This window comes from Platichthys flesus, chromosome 23 (genome assembly GCF_949316205.1).
Source record: "Platichthys flesus chromosome 23, fPlaFle2.1, whole genome shotgun sequence".
Taxonomy (NCBI): domain Eukaryota; kingdom Metazoa; phylum Chordata; class Actinopteri; order Pleuronectiformes; family Pleuronectidae; genus Platichthys; species Platichthys flesus.
In genome coordinates this window covers 11673343-11691554 of record NC_084967.1, presented here as the reverse complement: position 1 = coordinate 11691554, position 18212 = coordinate 11673343, and the positions used below count along the sequence as shown (strand labels likewise).

The window sequence follows — 18212 nt, the reverse complement described above, 5'->3', positions numbered from 1 at the left end:
GGGGGGGGGGGGGGGGGGGGGGATCATGGGGAGAGAGAGAGAGAACACCGAAGCTCATTACCTCCACTCAACCTGAAGTAATCCATATACTTGATGGAAATATTGTGGCTCGTTGTCAATAAAGCAAACTCCGGAACAAAATATTTAGAAATGTGTGTGTGTGTGTGTGTGTGTCTAAAAGTTTTGCAAAACCACTATGAATGCACACGTTCACCATAGGTTTATAGTGTTCACAAACAAATTGTGGTAGGGGGAAGAATGAGAATAAGAAAAGGAGAAGACAGGGTGGTATTCCTGTCTTTATGCAGTCGAGACAATGTTATTCATTAGAATTTTTTGATTTAGGCTTTATTGTTAAATCCCATGGCAAGAAGTAAGAATTCAACTCGGATACTGGAAGAAACCAGACAATGCAATAAATAACTGTCTAGATATAAAACCAAGGGAGTCTGACACATAAAGAATTCAACAGTGTGTGTGCGTGTGTGAGTGTGTGTGTGTAGAGCTTATTAAAAAGTTTGAGTCAAAGATTTTAGGACTCTGAGAATAATACCCTCAAGATGCCGTGCGCACTTTCCTGTTGCATTGTGGTCAGCTGAAATTAAGTGTGATGTGATGTCAAGTGTGGAAAGTGAGCGGGCACCCTGAACAGAAATCCAACAAGATGGTAATCCAAGTGGCTTTGATAGGGTTTCGAAGGTTAGTCAATGTGTGTGTGCGTTTGTGCGTGTGTGTGTGTGTGTTCGGAAATGGTGAGATTACAGTTAGGCACAAAGCCTTTGCTCTGGTGTTGCTTGTGTTTCATTTCCGAGGCCAATATGGCCTCGCTAAAGCTTGTGTGATACAACACAAAGACGCCCCCGCCGCAGTGTGAAAGCCTGTTCAGCATTACCTGTGCAGCCGGCCTGGCCTTGCATTCAAATGCATATCAGCCCATTGTTCCCTGTGCTGGGCTCCATAACGCATTTCTAATGGAACAAGTTTCATTTGAAAAAGTAGGCAGAGACAACACCCTCGTCGTCTTTTCATTTAAATGACGACGAAGGCTTTCATCCCGTCCCAAACTTTTTCAAATCAAGGGTTTTCTGATTCAGGACTCTCGGGGGGGGGGGGGGACACATGCGCGTTGCTAAGTGGAGACAGAGATGAGGTTCAATTCACTCCAGCTATCTCTTTCTCCGTCTCTCTCTCTCCATCTCCTCATCCCTCCGTTGGTGCCAATTCAATTAAGACTCAATTACAGGCTCCTAAACAAAGATGCCGCCAACGCACCCTTTTGCTCATCCCCCCCCCCCTGTGCTCTCTCTCTCTCTCCCTTTAATCATCAACATGGCTAAACTTATGCTTCCTCATCATCAACTTGCAAACACTCAAGATCCATGAAGTGCATCAACATGTCACAGACTTGGGGGGGAGAGCGTATGTCTTTGCAATGACGGTGACCAATTCAATTTCATGCTCTAAACATCTGCATCTGTGTCAGACAAAGGAGCGGGGGGGAGACCTCATTGATCCGTGGGGTCTGGGACCAGCTGCCGTAATACCGATGAATATTAAACAGAACAGCATTAATATGCATGTGTTTCCTCAGAGTTGTCTGGACGAGACGGGGTCGGCTCCGGTTCCAGGTCAGGAAGCCACCGATCTGCTGCCAGGCCCCTCTCAACACCATGTTCCAAAGTGCGACTTTGTTTGTGAGAGCTTGTGTGTTTGCATGTGTGTGTGTGTGTGTGTGTGTGTGAGCGCGCTTGAGGATTCTTTGTTTGTTGTTTGGATGACTGTCTATTGCATTAGTGTCCCTTGGTGTGTGGTCTGATCCTGGATTACTGGGAGGGGTGGTGTGGAGGAGTGGTGCTCAGTGGGACAGCAGCGGAAAGAGGGAGAAGTGACACATTCTGATGTGGCCAAATCTGCCTGAAATCCCCCCCCGAGGGCCACTGCCCGCTCTGCAACACACACGAGACAAACAACGTCCCTCCATAAAAACATCCGTGGATTGAAGGCAAAGTAACTAACAAGTGCAGATGTATATATACATGCACATACACACAAAACCTAGAGTTGTGTAGTGACACAAAGAGAAAACAAATGGATAAACCGAAACTACACAGATCGCCATACATGTTCACACACACTCGCACGGTGCCCCCCCGTCCAGCCCCCTGCGGTGCCTTAGCATGCGCCCCCCCGGCCCACATGCAATCAAGTCAAGCAGTGACTTAGTGAAATTGCATTATCCACACTTTCTTGGGTTTGATGAGAAACAGGTTTGATCCTGTGATGAATTCCGGCCCCGGCTCAGATTTGGGCAGGGAGAGAATGAACGTGTGATGCCTTCTTTAACACACTGCGCCACATCTCCAGAGACCCGGAGTGTTTTCCCGTACGCATCCGCGAGTGAGCGAGAGGATGCGTGAGGAAGCCCAGACGGACGCGGAAGGGGAAACACTCAAACCCTAATTTACAAATGGTTTCGATCTGTTTTTTTTGCTCAGTAGTGTAAATGTGTGAGCCTGTGTTAAAAAACAAGTACAGTGGCAATCACAGATGCTTTTTTCAAATACATTGTGTATTTCCTGGTTGGTTGTGTTTGCATGTACCTGTACTACAGCTTTTTTGAAATTGTCTAGTGCATATGTTCTCCTGCAGAACTCTTTCTAATTGGTGTTACTGAAAATGATATATTAGGTTTGGTTCTTTCTCTCCATTAAAAGTACAATATTCTCATATTGAAATATAGACAATCAACTACAATCAAGTCAAGTTAAATTGAAAATTAAAATGTATGAACAGCTTTAACAATATGATTTTTCGATGTCAGTAAAGATGATCTCACACTGATACCATGATTAGAACAATTCTAAATTTACCTCTCTACACACAGCATGAATACATGAGTACAGTTTCATAATGTAATATTTCGACAATATACAGTCCTGCAAACGTACATAACCCAAACCTTTTGTTTTGTTCATGTGACTCGTGTCCACGTTGTGATCACAGATGTAATCTCTCACTTAGAGCCCACGCGTCATGCTGCGTTGTGTGTCCGCGTGTGATCAAACAAAGGTCAAGCTGAAGAGGATCAAAGACACCTGGGGTCTCCGTCGGAGGGATTCGGATTGGGACTGGCAGCAGAGCCGCTGGGTGATTGGCGTAAGTGACTCACAATCATCGTCACTCGCAGAAAGCAAACACACAACGACGGCTCACAAAGCTGGAAAACAATTGGCCGTAGTGGGGAAGAGAGAACAAGAGCAGAGGTCAACATTAAACTATCCCAGCTGACATTTAGGAAAGTGCAACATCTGTCTCTTCTTACAGAATGTACGGTTTGCTTATAAGCTTGATGAGGCCGTGTTCCATGTTTGATGTTTTTTTTTTAGTATGTTTTTTGAATTCTCAGGGAATAATTCATGTACCTTCACGTCATGTTTAAGAGACTGATATTTAAGATTGTGTAAAATTTGGTGCAGATGCAAATACAAATCTGGAACTCTGGAATTTACTTGTGGTTTCATCAGAGGAATGACGGGTCTTAGTGGAGCTTTGAGTGACTTTCTAATTAGTTTTTGTCGCTATAAGAAAAGGTAAAACTCCATGATTGACAAAACTGAGCTTGAATCTGGATTCAAATTATGTCATTACAACACAGATGATAATCCAATTTTCACTCTGAGCGCCCTAACTTGTCTGCAGCAGCTATGAAATCGAGTTTGAGAGCGATCAATTCAGCTAATATTTTCCGTGCACATATCAGATCTGTAGACATAGATTTTTATATGTGCGCGAATACAGGCTTGCAAAGAACTCAGACAGTCGGCAGCACATTCATTGAGGCTGAAAACCCGCTGATCAAATAAGATCGGTTTCTGTGTCAATAATGTATGAGTCTCCGGTCATTTCCGGGCATCCCATTCCAGTCAGATTGTCTTCATGCCTGATTGGGTCTTAATGAGAGCCTTCAATTATTAAAATTAATTTAATGGGATGGTATCTGCTGCTCCACCAACCGTGAGACCAGAGCTACTCCCCAGTTGAAAATAAACCGTATAAATAAATGATAGCATAAATAAATTCAGGTGTAAAATGAGTTGAATTAATTATTAAAAGTGTCACTGTTGCGTACAATGTGTCTCCGTGGTCTCCAGTTTAATGAATGCACATCTGTCATGTGTGGTGTGACAACAATGCACTCCAGTAGCGTGATGAATATTCATTGTGCGGAATGTGTCTTTCGAGACATGAGGGATTGTCATCCTGAACGTGGGACATGTTGGTGACAATAATCCTTTGAATTTGTGTTGTTGTGTTTGTTTGTTTGTTTGTTCAGACTTCAGCGATGTAAACCAGTGCAGGCTACATCTACCTGTAAACTGTACGTGGTAGTTGTTTTATTTAAAAAGTCCTTCACTCAACTGTGTTTGTACAAAACGGCTAAAACTGGAAAGAATCTTTGTTGTGCTGCTTAAATGCACCATTTAAATTTTAACTTACAATTCAATGACTCATCAGATTCATTGAGATCAGCAAGTTTAAATAAGCTGAGAAGGTAGAACCCCTAATATATTAATAATAGAAAAAACTGTAAATATAACTGAAATGTGACATCTGAACAGAACATTGTATAAGATATGGAAGGAAATAAATCATTCACACAATCAAACATTGACTGGCACGTGTCTAAAATCCAAACCTAAGTAAAAAAGTTTTGAGAACTAAAATATTATGGTCTCAATGTGTCTTCCTAAATGCCTCAGCCCTGCTTTAACCCCCATAATATAATATACCACAACATTTCAGTAAACATAGGCAACATCCAAGCAACATTTGCATTTAACTCTGTTTACAAACAAAAATGTAGTGGTTTGGAAGTAGCCGTAATACACAGGCACGACCAGTAAGTGGTCCCGTAATCAAACATCAAGCACCACTTAGGGCTGTAATCGAGGTGCACCTATGGTTATGTTGCTTTTAAACTGAGGGATAGTTATGTGCTTTGTTCACACGTTGCAACCTGTTTCTGAATTTGCAGCATTTGCCTTTTTTTTTAAGGAGATATTATCAAGACCCTAATATGCACCTCCACTCTTCCTGTTACACATGCAGATCGTCTTCTTTTGCTTCACGCACAAGCGTGAGCAGATGTTTCCACTGCAGAGAAGCTTTCTCATTCACTAACTGGAAAATCCTCCATCATCATAGCAATACGAAATGGTGCAAGTGCACCTGGGTTATAAAGGGAATGGGAGATTGCGCTCTGATTGGTGTATCGCATGACTATAAACGGGAAGCTGACACCGTTGATGGAAAACTCATGACTATCATTCTTGGAAGATCTAAGCCAATAAGGTTTCCCTGTAACTGCACATATTATGGAAAGTGTTGTAGAATCATTTTGTGGATCATGATGGAAAGAAGAATCTCAGTGCTCGCTCCAATCACAGAGGGTTTAAAAACACTCTTCACTGCCATGATCTCTTGAATCTGTCAACCATAAAAAAAGATTTAGGTATGAGTGATTGAGTGCACACGTGCGCACCTGTGTGTGAGTGTGTGTGTGCGTGTGTGTGTGTGTGTGTGTGTGTGTGTGTGTGTGTGTGTGTAGGTGTGTATTAAGAACCGTGGGTCTAATCGTCCAGAAAACCAAGTGTCATCACATCTTTGATTGGGCCCAGCAGGGAATCAGTCAGCACACTGCACCCTCCAAGTCTTTAACGGAAGGACCTGTTGCATGCTGGGAAAGCAGGAGGTGTGTGTTTATCTGCTGGGCCACCGGTGTGGCTGCGGCGGCGCAGGTGCCAGGATCTTCACAGCCTCAAGTCCCACACTCCCTTCTTCCCTCCTTCACTCCCTCCCACCCCCCCTTTTCATCCCTCCATCTTTTCCAATCAGCAGCTCGGAGATTAAAAGTAAACACAGAGGTAGCAGTCCAAGCCGCCAATACTGATTAAAATTAGCCTCAGACTGGCAAAATACACCGAGCTCTTTGTCTCTGATTAGAGTCTCCCCTGTGTAAACTAGCACAACTTTGCTCTATTCTCCTTCTGCTGTCCTCTGCGTCCCCCTTTCATTTCTATTTCTTGCACTTCTATCCTCTCACAGCATTTAATGACTGAGAAACAGGTTTGTCACCTTACCCAGGTGTGTGTCGAGACCCAGTTGACACATCTGCGGATATTTCTTTGAACGGATATTTCCCCCCTGAGACTTTCCCCCCCCCAAAGTCGGCATCAACAATCTATCAAGAAAGAGAGTGACTTTTGGTTGACATCCAGTTTCAGTCCCGGGCTCGTACCGAGATTTATTCCAGCAGGTGTTCTCTGGCTTGTGTTTGGATAATCATCCGTGATCCACAAGGGAGAGACATAACTTAACAAAATGAAAATAACAAAAGTCCAATAAGGAATGTAGTAGAATCATCTCCGTAAAGATTCAGCAAACGTCTGACAACAACAGTGAGTTAAACGCTGGAAACTCCAATATCAGTCTTTCCGTAACTTGCCTGCAATGTCTTTCCCATTGTGATGCTTCTGTCCATTTGATTCTCAACCGTGGGTTCTGTGAGGTGCACAGCAGTAAACACCTGGGAATCATTATCATTACAAGCCACATTGCATTTCCCACACTGTCTGTCTTGCCCTTTAATTTCAACACCAGAGCTCCTGTAATTCAATCACCGGGCCCACAGCAGATTACGAATCCGACACCGTGCGTTTGTGAGAGCGTGCGTCTCGAAGGAGAGGGGAAAGAAATCACATCTTTTAATGTAGTTTTAACCATCGTCATCAACTGCCCTCAAATCTTTCTGCAAATTGAACACAATGAGACAAAGATAACACTTTCAAAATAACGACTGAGAGCCAGGACATCTGCAGCAGAGAGTGTGTGTCTGTGTGTGCCTGTTTTCCACAATATGCAGAGCTCTTGCGTATTTGCTTTCATGCCCAACACAAATACAAGTTTTCCACGGTAATAGCCTGTCGGGTAACAGAGGTACCCTTGCATTTTATCTACAAACCCAGTTATGTCGCTGCTGGAACAAAGCGATACATAAAAGGTCTGGCGCCCGGGAACAAGAGAGGAAAAGTCAATTTCCAGTGACATTCCTGCAGAGCACAGAACGTGGTTACACCGAGTCGTTCAATTACCACGTGTCCAACATTTCATTCATGACATAGCTTGTCATGCATACTTAATGTAGCGCACACAGACACACACACACATGCAGACACACACATCGGACAAGTTTGAAAGCACTCATCAGTCACTGACCAGATATGCCCATATTCAAAATCACTCAGCTTCGTGTTTAATGTTCTACTGTGAATAACGTTAGTGTGAAGTGTATCCGAAGGTTAGTAACGTGTGAATCCATCTTTGTTTAGTCTGGTTTTTGCTGTAGGTCAAGTTAATCATTGAAAACCATTATTGATTTTAAGTAATAGAAAAGATACTTCCCTAAATATCCTTTTTCCATAACCCTGCAACTTCCATACATTTCAGAGGTTTCTAAAATATGAGTGAACATAATGAAACCTCATTTATATAACCTGTCCCATCAAATTGAATCTGTTGCAAAATGAGGGAGAAAAATCTAAACAACTTTTGGGAAGAAAGAAAATTACATCAGGGGTTTATTGAAAATAGTAAAAGTATTTTTCTTTCGTAGCGGATGAGATGTGATTTAAAGTTTAGGATAGCCTGAATACATAAGCTTTATGAATCACTTGAAAGAAAGAAATCCAACTGTGTGGGTCAGTTCAATTATCTCTGCTTGTGCTAAGAACCGAGCACACAAGGAAAAAACAGTGATAGTGCTACAAACAGTTCATGTTCTCTTTCTTCAAGCACAGGACAAAGTTTTCTAAGTAGGTGAATTGGTGCCTTATCTGCTTCTATAGTCTTTCTTGTCTAACCACGATAGCTACTTTATTATAGATACTGGATTTCTTTCAATCCTTTGACTGACACTTCCTTTCAGTGGATGAATATGAACATACGGAACACTGCTTGTTGGGACATGATTTGATTTGCTCAAGATTTATCTTTCGGGTGTGAGACACTTAAGCACGCGCACACAAATCTCAATGTCAACCTGACACCGTAAAGAGAAAGCTGAGCAGGAAACATTGAACCATAACAGATCATCAACGTAGAAGACAGATTAGAGACGGGGGCATCAATCACCGCTAAGCAGGTGTCTCTGACATTTCAGCATCATACTACCGTAATAATTATTGACTTTTTTAACCGACAAAGTTCAACCCCATCCGAGGTTCCGTCTATGAATATGATAAATCATAATTGCAAGGTCAATGGAAGTCAAGTATTGATCAGTGCACGAGATAAATGCACATCCATTATCCTTGAACAACAAATTAAGAGAATGAATGATTGGGAAATGAATGATTAGTGCAAAGGGTAGATTTTACAGGGAAATGGATTCAGGGAATTTACCGGAGTGTGGCCGAGGATTTAGGAGCTGATCTGAGAGCAATTACTTGGCGAATCTTTTGGAGAATGAGGTTAAACTGAGGATCAAGCTGAGATGAATCCAAATATCTCAGGATCCCAATTGTCCAGAGATCCTCCGGGTAGAATATTGGAGTCGATGAGAGTGATGCGAAACCTCCTCTAATGACTCCATCATCTTTCTGAAGAGTTAAAAGTGTTTCTGCAAATGTAATACCCTCAATCCCAAGCCCAGTTTGGTAAAGTGTCCAGCACCACACATCACTTTGCAGGATCATACTCTCTCTGCAACAAACACACACACATACACTCAAACACGCACACGCTCACACCTCTGAGAACACGTGGCTATTAACATCTGCCAACCCCACCCCGGATATCCCACCCACCATTACCTCCACCTCAATGTCTTCCCGCTAGACAGTTTTCCATTTGCACCTCTCCTCCCTCCCCTGCCTGTTGGGGTGTTGGAATCAGCCTGACAAGGAACACCACTCCTGGTTGCCCTGAGCAGTCACTCCTCCCCCTTTCCCTGTTCCTCCCTTTTCCCATGGGAACACGGTGCTATTATACATAAACAAGAAGCCCTGAAAAAAACATGTGGGTTTTGTTTTTCCCACTCCCCCCCCTGCACCTCCACTGAGCAGACAGGTATTAAAGGGGGTGGGAGCTGTTCATAACCACACTGCTTGAATATAGGGGGGACTCAGGATGACTGTTCTTTTTCTGTTTGCCGGACACCCTGTGAAGAAGTTAATATGAATATCAAAAGGAAAAACAGGGAATGTGTGAAATAGATTTGGAAGCGAGTTGATTGGGAATAAATCTTGGGCGTGACGGGAGGTCGGAGGTGCGAGGAAGTTGGAAACGGCAGAATATGCATGTGCCCACAGGGAATAGGGAGTGTGTGTGCGTGTGTGCTCTGTGTGTGTGTGTGTGTGTGCTCTGTGTGTGTGTGTGTGTGTGTGCTCTGTGGCTCTGTGTACGGCCCTCGGGGGTGTCGCTTCGAACGTGCCCCGGGGCGAAGCAATATCGCACCGAACACAAGGAACGGCCGCAGCACAAAGAGAAATAAAATAAGAAAACACAAAACTCTGCTAATGCATCGCCGCCTTGGTGTGGACTGCAGCAGTTATTGAGATACTCTATATTCACACTCCGCCTCCCAGATGACCACTGGGGCACTTTGAGTCATCCGCTGCCTACACACACACACAGAAAACACACACACAAAACACACACACACACACACACTCACACTACAGAGAGGCAATAAAAAAAGGCAGGAGGTCGAGAATGGAGAAGTGTAGCGGTTGGGAGACGTGCAGCGGGGAAGGAAAGAAAACACATCTGTAGCTTGAACAATGTTGTTTTCATCATTTATTCAGAAAGGTGGCGGTTTGCGGGGGCTACAAACACACCCGCAAAGAGGAGAAACCCATTCAGACCGACAGCTGAGGGTCTGCTGTATGTATGTGAACTACACAACTTGCACATACTCTTGGCGGCGGTCTCACTACGTACACATATTCCAGATGTGGCTGCATATGGAGCCATAATAAAGTCTTTAGGTGGAGAATTGGATTAATTGAAGCATACGAGGCACGCTCGGATGGAGAAGACAGGCAATTAAGTCCCCCTGCATGTTTGTATGTGTACGCGAGGCATTTGAATGTGCGTCCACGCAGCCATGTGTGTGCGTGTGATGATATATGGCGCATCCTTACAACACTCGGGGGACATAAATTACAGGAATTACAGATTCATTTCAAACCCATCAGAGATGTGTGATTGTGGCTAGATTACTAAATCATCACACATACAGCTGCTCTTATCTCTCATTGCAGACGACTCGTGCACAGATGTGTGAAACAGAAAAAGTGCACGGACTACAGAAGAATTCGTGGACTTTTTACTTTGTTTGGTGTGTGACGGTTCTCATGCATTTGTTAACGGCGTGTAGCTGGATTTAAAAAAATTGACAATCAAACTCTTATTTCCGCGGCTGTTGGCGAGCGTTTCAGTTAATAACTCTATTGACTTGAAGCAGGCCTTTGAGGGGAAAAAAGAATTCAGGAAACTCCGAGTGGAGAGACTGAGAGACACACATGACTAAGCTTGGAGTGTTGAGTAATCCCGTAGCCAGAAGAACTCATCAACTCAATCTCGCTTTTTCTAACTCTTCATCCTCTCCCTCCCTCCCTACAGGAAGTTTAATTTGAAGAAGAAGAAGTCCCTTTCCACACAGTCCAATATATAGTTTCTTTCTAATTTCTTCCTTGAGAAATCTCTTAATGGTTTCTTCGCTGGACCCTGATGAAAACAATGACTTTTAACCCCCCCACCCCCACCTCCGCTGCATCCATCCTTCCCCCTCCCGCCATCAGTCGATTTATTTCACTTTTTCAAAATGATTTCTTACTCCTTCAATCTCCTCTGCAGCCAGTCAGGGCCCTGGCCGGGGCTCGTGGCCGGCGTCACGCATTGTGACAGGTAAAATGAAAGCGCAGAAGAAATCTCATCTCCTTACGAACGCTCCGAGGCATTCAGCCAGTCAAAAATCATATTTTCCATCCTTTCTTTCTGCGGCGCCAACAGATTGAAGAATAAAAAAAAAAAAGAGTGAGCTGTTATTTGAAGGCTATTTGAGGTTTTCCTTTATCCGCAAGTTAATCAATGCTGTTCTTTTTTGTGTGGTGGTGGTGATGGTGGGGAGCTGGAGCAGTACATTCTGTAGACATTCACACACTATATGCAGTATGACTTGTTAACAAATGGTGGTTCAGCCTGTAATTAAATATACTTTAGTGGAGTTTTTTAAAGGTTGTTTTAAAGATGTATACAGAACCCTAATTACTTCCATCAAGGAGGTAATGTTTTCATCTCCTTATATTTGTTTGTGTGTTATGCAAAAACTACTGGATGGATGAAAGCAAAACTTGGTGGAAGGATTCGTTATGGGTCAGGAAAGATCCTACGAGATCCTGGACTGGATCTGGATCATGGCGCAGATCCAGGATTGTTTTTTTTCCCGCTTGTTTTGAAATTGCGAGATTTTGGCGTTTTGCAACATTTTCGTTGATTTCCCAGAGAATAATTCATAGATCTTGAGGGGAAAATCTGTCACATTCAGGTGAGTGATATTTTTGAGTGTGTGCAATTCGGTGCAGATTCAAATAAAAATCTGGATCCAGTGAATTCTAGTCATAAATATGAAGAAATTGTCAAAAAAAACATATTAGCACACTTTGAACAGCATTTTCGAAAAAATCCAAACTAATCTACTTCCACCACCGTTTAACTATTTCTCTTTTCTCCAAACAATGTCAATGCGGAGCTCGGTGAGTAGTACCAGACAAACAGCGCTGTCAGGCACCGCTGATTGAAACCTCAAGGTCGCGGGCAGAGAAACACAGAGTCAGAGGGAGACAGAAGCAGCAGCAGCAGTGGAGCAGCATGGACTCTCCAGGGTCTGGCTGTGTAGCTCACTCAGTGTTCTGTTTTGTGAGTTTGTGTGTGTTTACGTGTGTGTGTGTGTGTGTATGTGGGAGAGAGAATGACTGTGGATGAGCGGTTTTCAAGGCCCCTGACCTGCTGGTGGGTTGCGGAGTCACCCTGCTCTCTGCCTTTTGACGTTCCTCCGCTGGCCGCCTTCCTGTTCCTATAGACACCTGTCACTTTTCAATCTGTGACATGTGGTCTCTGCCTCAACAGTATATCATTATATTTTGATTCACTGTATGGCAGCAGTCTTCCACACCCCCGCCTCCATCTTTGACAATTCACTTTACACCTTGTCTGAGAACTCAAGGCAAGATTCACACGTCAGCCGTCTCTGTGCCCGTCGATCTATCTGCATGTAGCCTCTACTTTTGTCACTCCAGTGAGATAGTAAGTCTTGTGTCTTCCACTCAGATCTTTTCTCTCAGTCAAACCATACACCTCCAACAGTTCTCCCTCTTTTCATCCCTCCACCCAGCCCTAACCTTTGCTGCTCTTTTCTCTCCTGCCTGATCCCCCACGCCGCAAAACCCAACCCAATTTATTCTCGTCTCTCTCTCACACTTTTCCCTCTTCCCACATTTCAGTCAATACTTTTCCCACCTTCTGCCCTGCCACCCCCCCCCCCCCTTTCCCCTTCATCTCACCATCCTTCTACCCTTCTCCATTCCAGCTGTTCAGGAGTATTATGCGCCGCCCCTCTGTACATTCATCCCTCCATCCCCCTCCTCACCTTGTAATTCTCCACTCTTGCTGTAGAGTTCTCGCCTCTGCTCTCTCAAGTAGGCACTCATGCTGATGGCATGGGAAGACGATTCAAACCTGCAAAACACAGCAAAGGGTTAACAAGTGGGCACACAATACAACAATACATAAATAATGCAACAGCACGCTGCAGGGAAGGGGATCCAAAGATCAGCGGCCTTGGGTATGAGATGTTAAACAGAATAATGTAACATTAAAGATACGTTTTGTCTTTTGAGATACAGTCTCTTGTATAGGAAATACTTTATGCCTATATTTTTGGACAAACATGAACCGTAGATCAAAAGATTTGATCCTTACTTGAAAAGAGACTGCTTGGCACGCTGCGGCTTCTTCTTGGAAAAAAAGGCAGCGAACTCACTGCCCGTGCTGGCGTAGGAGTTGTGAGCCGATGGCTCTGTGGCACTCCGGCTGTTCTTCACATCAAGGTATTCCATCAGCAGACCCTAGACAACACAGAGCAAAATGTGAGAAGTTACGAAGCACAAGAATGGAGGTAAGGACCATCTTCGTCTCATCTTAATGGGATAATGGCCTGTATGGTATCAATAATGGCCTTTCAATGGGTGACACAGGGTCAGGTTGTTGTCTTTGCGTAAAAAGCTGTGTCGACAGTCGGCAATGATTTTTAAGGGGTTGTTGTCATTTGGCTACAATTTGAAGGGACGATAATGATGAATCCTGGTTTTCTCTGGCTACTCCGGCTTCCTTCCACAGTCCACAGACATGTCGGTTGAGTGAATTGGAGATTCTAAAGTGTCCATAAGAAACAAAAAAAGATCTGCATCGAACTAAACTGGACCATAAAACATATTATTTCTACAATATCAAAGAGTCATTTATAATAGTCCCTCTAACAAATGATGGGATACTTTAAAGCACAGTAAAATCAGTGTGAAGTTACTAACTGGTGCTACATTGTTATCCTCGTCTGACTCGTCTTAATGTTATTACAACAAAGATAATGTCACATGGAGTTTATCAATGAATTAGAAGCTTCCGCTCAGGATCATTTCCTGTAAGCTCGGCCTGTCTATTATTTATTCACCTATAAGTGCCTTTTTTATCCATATGACCAAAATAGATTGTTAAACTGTTAAAATAAATCTTGTGGGTTTGGATCATTAACTGTTAAGTGGTGTGACGCTGCCTCACACCACAGCTCTTTTTACTGCAATTTATTCTCTTAGTCTCTTTCACATCATTTTTTAAAGAAATGTGTATTTACAATTTCCTTGTTCTGCAGAGATACATGTCTACAATATCAGTTTGAGATATGATGAGCAGCAGGTCTTCTATTTATCGTGACTTGTAGTATCTCAGGTTATTACAATTCATTACAACATTTTTTCAACAAAAGAAAATAAACCCTGGAGATAGAGAAAGGCCACTGACATAACTGGGTGCATTTGATGACCACCGCTGAAACCGGCGTCCTCCATTTTCCTGAACTGTCTGCATGATCCATGGTGAAATCCATCAACGTCTTATCCTGCTTCATAAAAATCTTATCAACTTCTAACAATAGCCGAGGACAAGCACATCGAAGCTGTGGCCCGACAGAGAAAGTTAACTTCCTCCACTCTATCATTATATCTGCACATTCCCTGTGTTGTTTTGACTGGCTCTCATTTTTCAAACTCTCTTACTGCCCCATCTCTCATTTCTCACATTTCTATTTTCTCTCTCTTGCGCCGTCTACCTCCGTTCGTCGTTTCCTTTCTCCCGCTCGCCCCGTCTTCATTCCTCTCTCTGTGTGAATACACATGTTCTAAAATAGCCTCCCATATCTAATAGCTTCATAATTTAGCGGAGCCATTTAGCCTGTGTGTGTCTAATTCTGAGGCGTAGAGTGGGTCAGCCCAGAGTGGGACAGGAGTAATGGTAGAGCAGATGGAGATCCATCCCGACCATAATGATGTAATTAACGCTGCGGAGAGCACCCCCCGTCATGCAAGGGAAAGCCTTCACATGTTAGCGCCGCCATTAATTTAAGTGCACACACATATTTGCAAGAGCAGAGACCAGAAAAGATTACGATCAAAAAGTACACAACAGGTTTTAATGATATTTAAAAAAAAAGAGGTTGATGTTTTCTATTAAAAATAACTAGAAATGCTTTACTTATAAAGAGCCAATTCTCCCCAGTGCCTAATGTTTTATCTATGATTGAATCTTCTTCTTCTTAAATATCAGGCTGGAAAATAAAGGGTCAATAAACCTGAGGCTATGTTGATACCCCAAGGTGCATACAAATCAGGAATCTTAAATTCCAGTTTAACTGATTGGAATGAATATATTCAGATCTGAGGCTGTGTTCAGGGTCAAAATTAGGAAATATAATTTCCACTAGTTAAATAGAACAATCTGGATAATGGAACTGAATAAATCCTGCTTTATTGGGGGAAAAAACACTATAATCTAATCTCTGAGGGAATCTTTAAACAATATAATCATATGATTAAGGACCATCTGGAATGGAAAAATGCCAAGTATCAGTCAGAGAATATCTGTTTGCCTCAAGAGCTCATGGAGGAATGGCTCTTCCAAACAAGGAATGATGGAACATGGCATTGGGCACAATTATAATCCTAACCCTGGGTGGGTGGACATGGAGCCTTGAGGTCCACCTAACAGACTTTAACAACATTCAAAATGGACATGGGTGGGAGAACACAAAATCTGAGTGAGTGCAGTGTAAACAAAGATACCCTTCCATATTAATAACCCCATTAATGTGTGTATTTTGAAATCATTTCAATGAGATAAATGACTGGTAAAAGGAGTACACATAAATGTGACCTCTGCAGAGATAATTAATTTGTCTTTGGGCTACAGAGAGAAGCAGTGGAGACTTTCGTGTACCATATTATATTCTGCATCAGTATTTCATTAAGAAAATCACAAATTCTCGCACTAGAATTTGCACTATGGTTTAATATGTCAAGGGGATCCTGATAATGAGATAAGGGAAGATTCATGGCAGGCTGCTCAGACTACAGGGGATGGAAAAAGTTCATCCATTAGAAAATTCTACATGGATATTATTTTACAACCATGAACGCGATTAAAATGAGCCTAGCCCAAGATAATACATTTTGGAAATCTAACAAGTATATAGGTACATTTTTATTGTTTGGTATCGCGTTTTTTGAAATACTTGACTCTAGGATTCTCCTCTAGCAGAATCCCAGTAGATTTGTCTGTTATGGAATAAATCTCCCATTCCACCAGGGCTTACTAAGGCACAGCTATCAGTAAGAGGCTTTATCCTAGCATCCAGGCTCATGTAGAGAGTGGATTAAACTTATGACAGAGAAAGATCCTGCTGAAAATGGGATTGTAAATGTCCAAAGAAAAGGAATTTTGTGTAATTTTGTGTCAGATAAAACCGCAAAATCATTGTACTCTTTGTGGAGGAATGTTTTATTTCTGTGTGTGTTTAAAGAACAGCTTGAATTCTACTTTCAAATAACTATGCCATATTTGAACTTAACATAGTAATGTAACATAATGTAAAAATGTCGAAACTATAGAAAATAACCAAAAAAGTGAACTTTCTTATGTTACATGTTACTTGTGGTTTCATAGCACTCGGTCCGAAATGTTCCCGTAAAGCTAAACAGGCACATACAACCGTGCTCCATACGCATAATTACTCTCTAACCCACTTCCCCTCATCACCAGGGAGTCCTGGAGGCCATATCACACACGCCCCCTCCAACCGGCAACACCGAGGCTTCCACCCGCCACTGGCCTCATGCTGCAGCTAATCCTATCAGTGTATTAATTACTAATGATGAGCTGATGGAGCGAAACCCCCACTTGCTTGCAAGCTAACGCCCAAGTAGACTTAATGAAATGCCAGCGCCTGGCTGATGAAGGGGCTCCGACCCTACTTAAATTGCATTAGCCCAGAGACAGAGTGAACTTTGGAGGCAATTAACTGGACCGCTAGGACAGGGAGAGGGATGGAGGGACGGGAGGCAGAAAGTGGCACAGAGGGGTGGTATGGGGAGAGAAAGAAGGAGAGATAAAGTTGGGAAAGCGTCGTGGAGAATAGAAAGAGCAAAGGATTATAGGTGGCGAGTGAGCACTGAGCAGAATGCTAAAGAGAGAACAGGCATAGAAGGATAGAAGGATGGGAGAAGGAAAAACACAGGAGACCCAGTAAAATAACCAGTAGCTGCTGATTCAACACCTCTGAGTGAAGTCAAACAAGATGGTATCCACACCTCTACTTAAAGGACCTCCTGGTAAATTTAGTGACTGCGCAAACCTTTAAGTAGACAAGCCTCAACTATCTACTTCAGATCAGCAGCAAACACATCGCAGATCCGATAACTCGCAAGAATAAAGTTTTGTGAAAGTCACCTTGAAGCTTCCGAATTATTTTCTTTGTCCTTTCCAAATCTAATTGGTAAAACAAAAGCTGTTGTTGCAAAGCCAAAGTCAACACAAGTGTGTGTTTACGGATGGGACACTAAATATGTCTAGATATCATTGCAGAGTGAGCAAACTAATTACCAAGAGCAATTTCAGAGGCTTAACAACACACATGTTTATTTGTCAAGAATATTTGTGTTGTTTTCTTTTCATAAAGGACAAACTTGCAGTTTCAAGTGAATCGTGTCAGAAACTTGACAAAATTCACTTTCTTCCTGAAATATAGAATCGTAACTTTTAATGCGAGTGGTGAGTCAACACCATCTCAAGCTGTCAACTTCTTCCAAGGTACCTAATAATAGAAAACTACAATAACTACGATAAAAGTAAACAACGATCACCCACACGACACTCTGCAGCTTCTGCTCAACACAAATAAGGCAAACAATGCTAGTTGCCTAGCACTGAATGTTCTTAATATAGCAGGGCAGTGTGTGTGTGAAGCTACAGTTCTGATTTAATTCAGTCTTTGAGGATAAAACCTACATCGATTTATCACAGTGCTGGTAAACTTCTCTACTAACTGTTGCATAAGTAAAAAACTTCACAACTTTTGTCTATATTCTGTCTTTTACCACTGAAAGGACAACAATAAGTTAAAATGTGCTGTATCTGCACTGCACTGTAACGCTGGTCTGAAAATGAAATGATAAATAAGATAGAGGTAGGTTACTACCTTGACTAATCTAATAACATCGATCCGGCCATGTTCACAAACTCACAGAATGATTGCAGATTGACAGCTTTGCTTACTGGTCAAACTGGGTCTCTCTCCCAGTCTCTTTCAGGCGTGATGCGTTTGAAACAGAATCCAACACGAGTTGGAAACATGGCGTTTGAGGAACCAACGCCAAAAGGGGGACTCACTGTCAGGGTGGTGTGGCAGTCAGTCGACCGTTTCCAGTTTGATCTTTCTCAAAGGAAAGTTATCTGCAAAATTTGTCGGGGAGCAGTCGACACTTTCTGAGGTGATACGACAGATGTGGAAAAACCACCGTGAACGGAGCTGTGTGAAGGAGCATCAC

The 18212-nt window shown here is 42.7% G+C and overlaps 1 protein-coding gene across 1 annotated transcript in view; it reads right to left on the bottom strand.

The window, feature by feature from the left end:
* The window catches only part of exoc4 (exocyst complex component 4), a 106303-nt gene that overhangs the window by 64804 nt on the left and 23287 nt on the right, over positions 1-18212 (bottom strand). The window contains exons 9-10 of the mRNA XM_062382910.1: positions 13042-13187; positions 12710-12798 (exon numbers count right to left, since the gene is read on the bottom strand). Coding sequence (XP_062238894.1) covers positions 12710-12798; positions 13042-13187 — 235 coding nt within the window. The remainder of the gene's footprint in view (positions 1-12709; positions 12799-13041; positions 13188-18212) is intronic.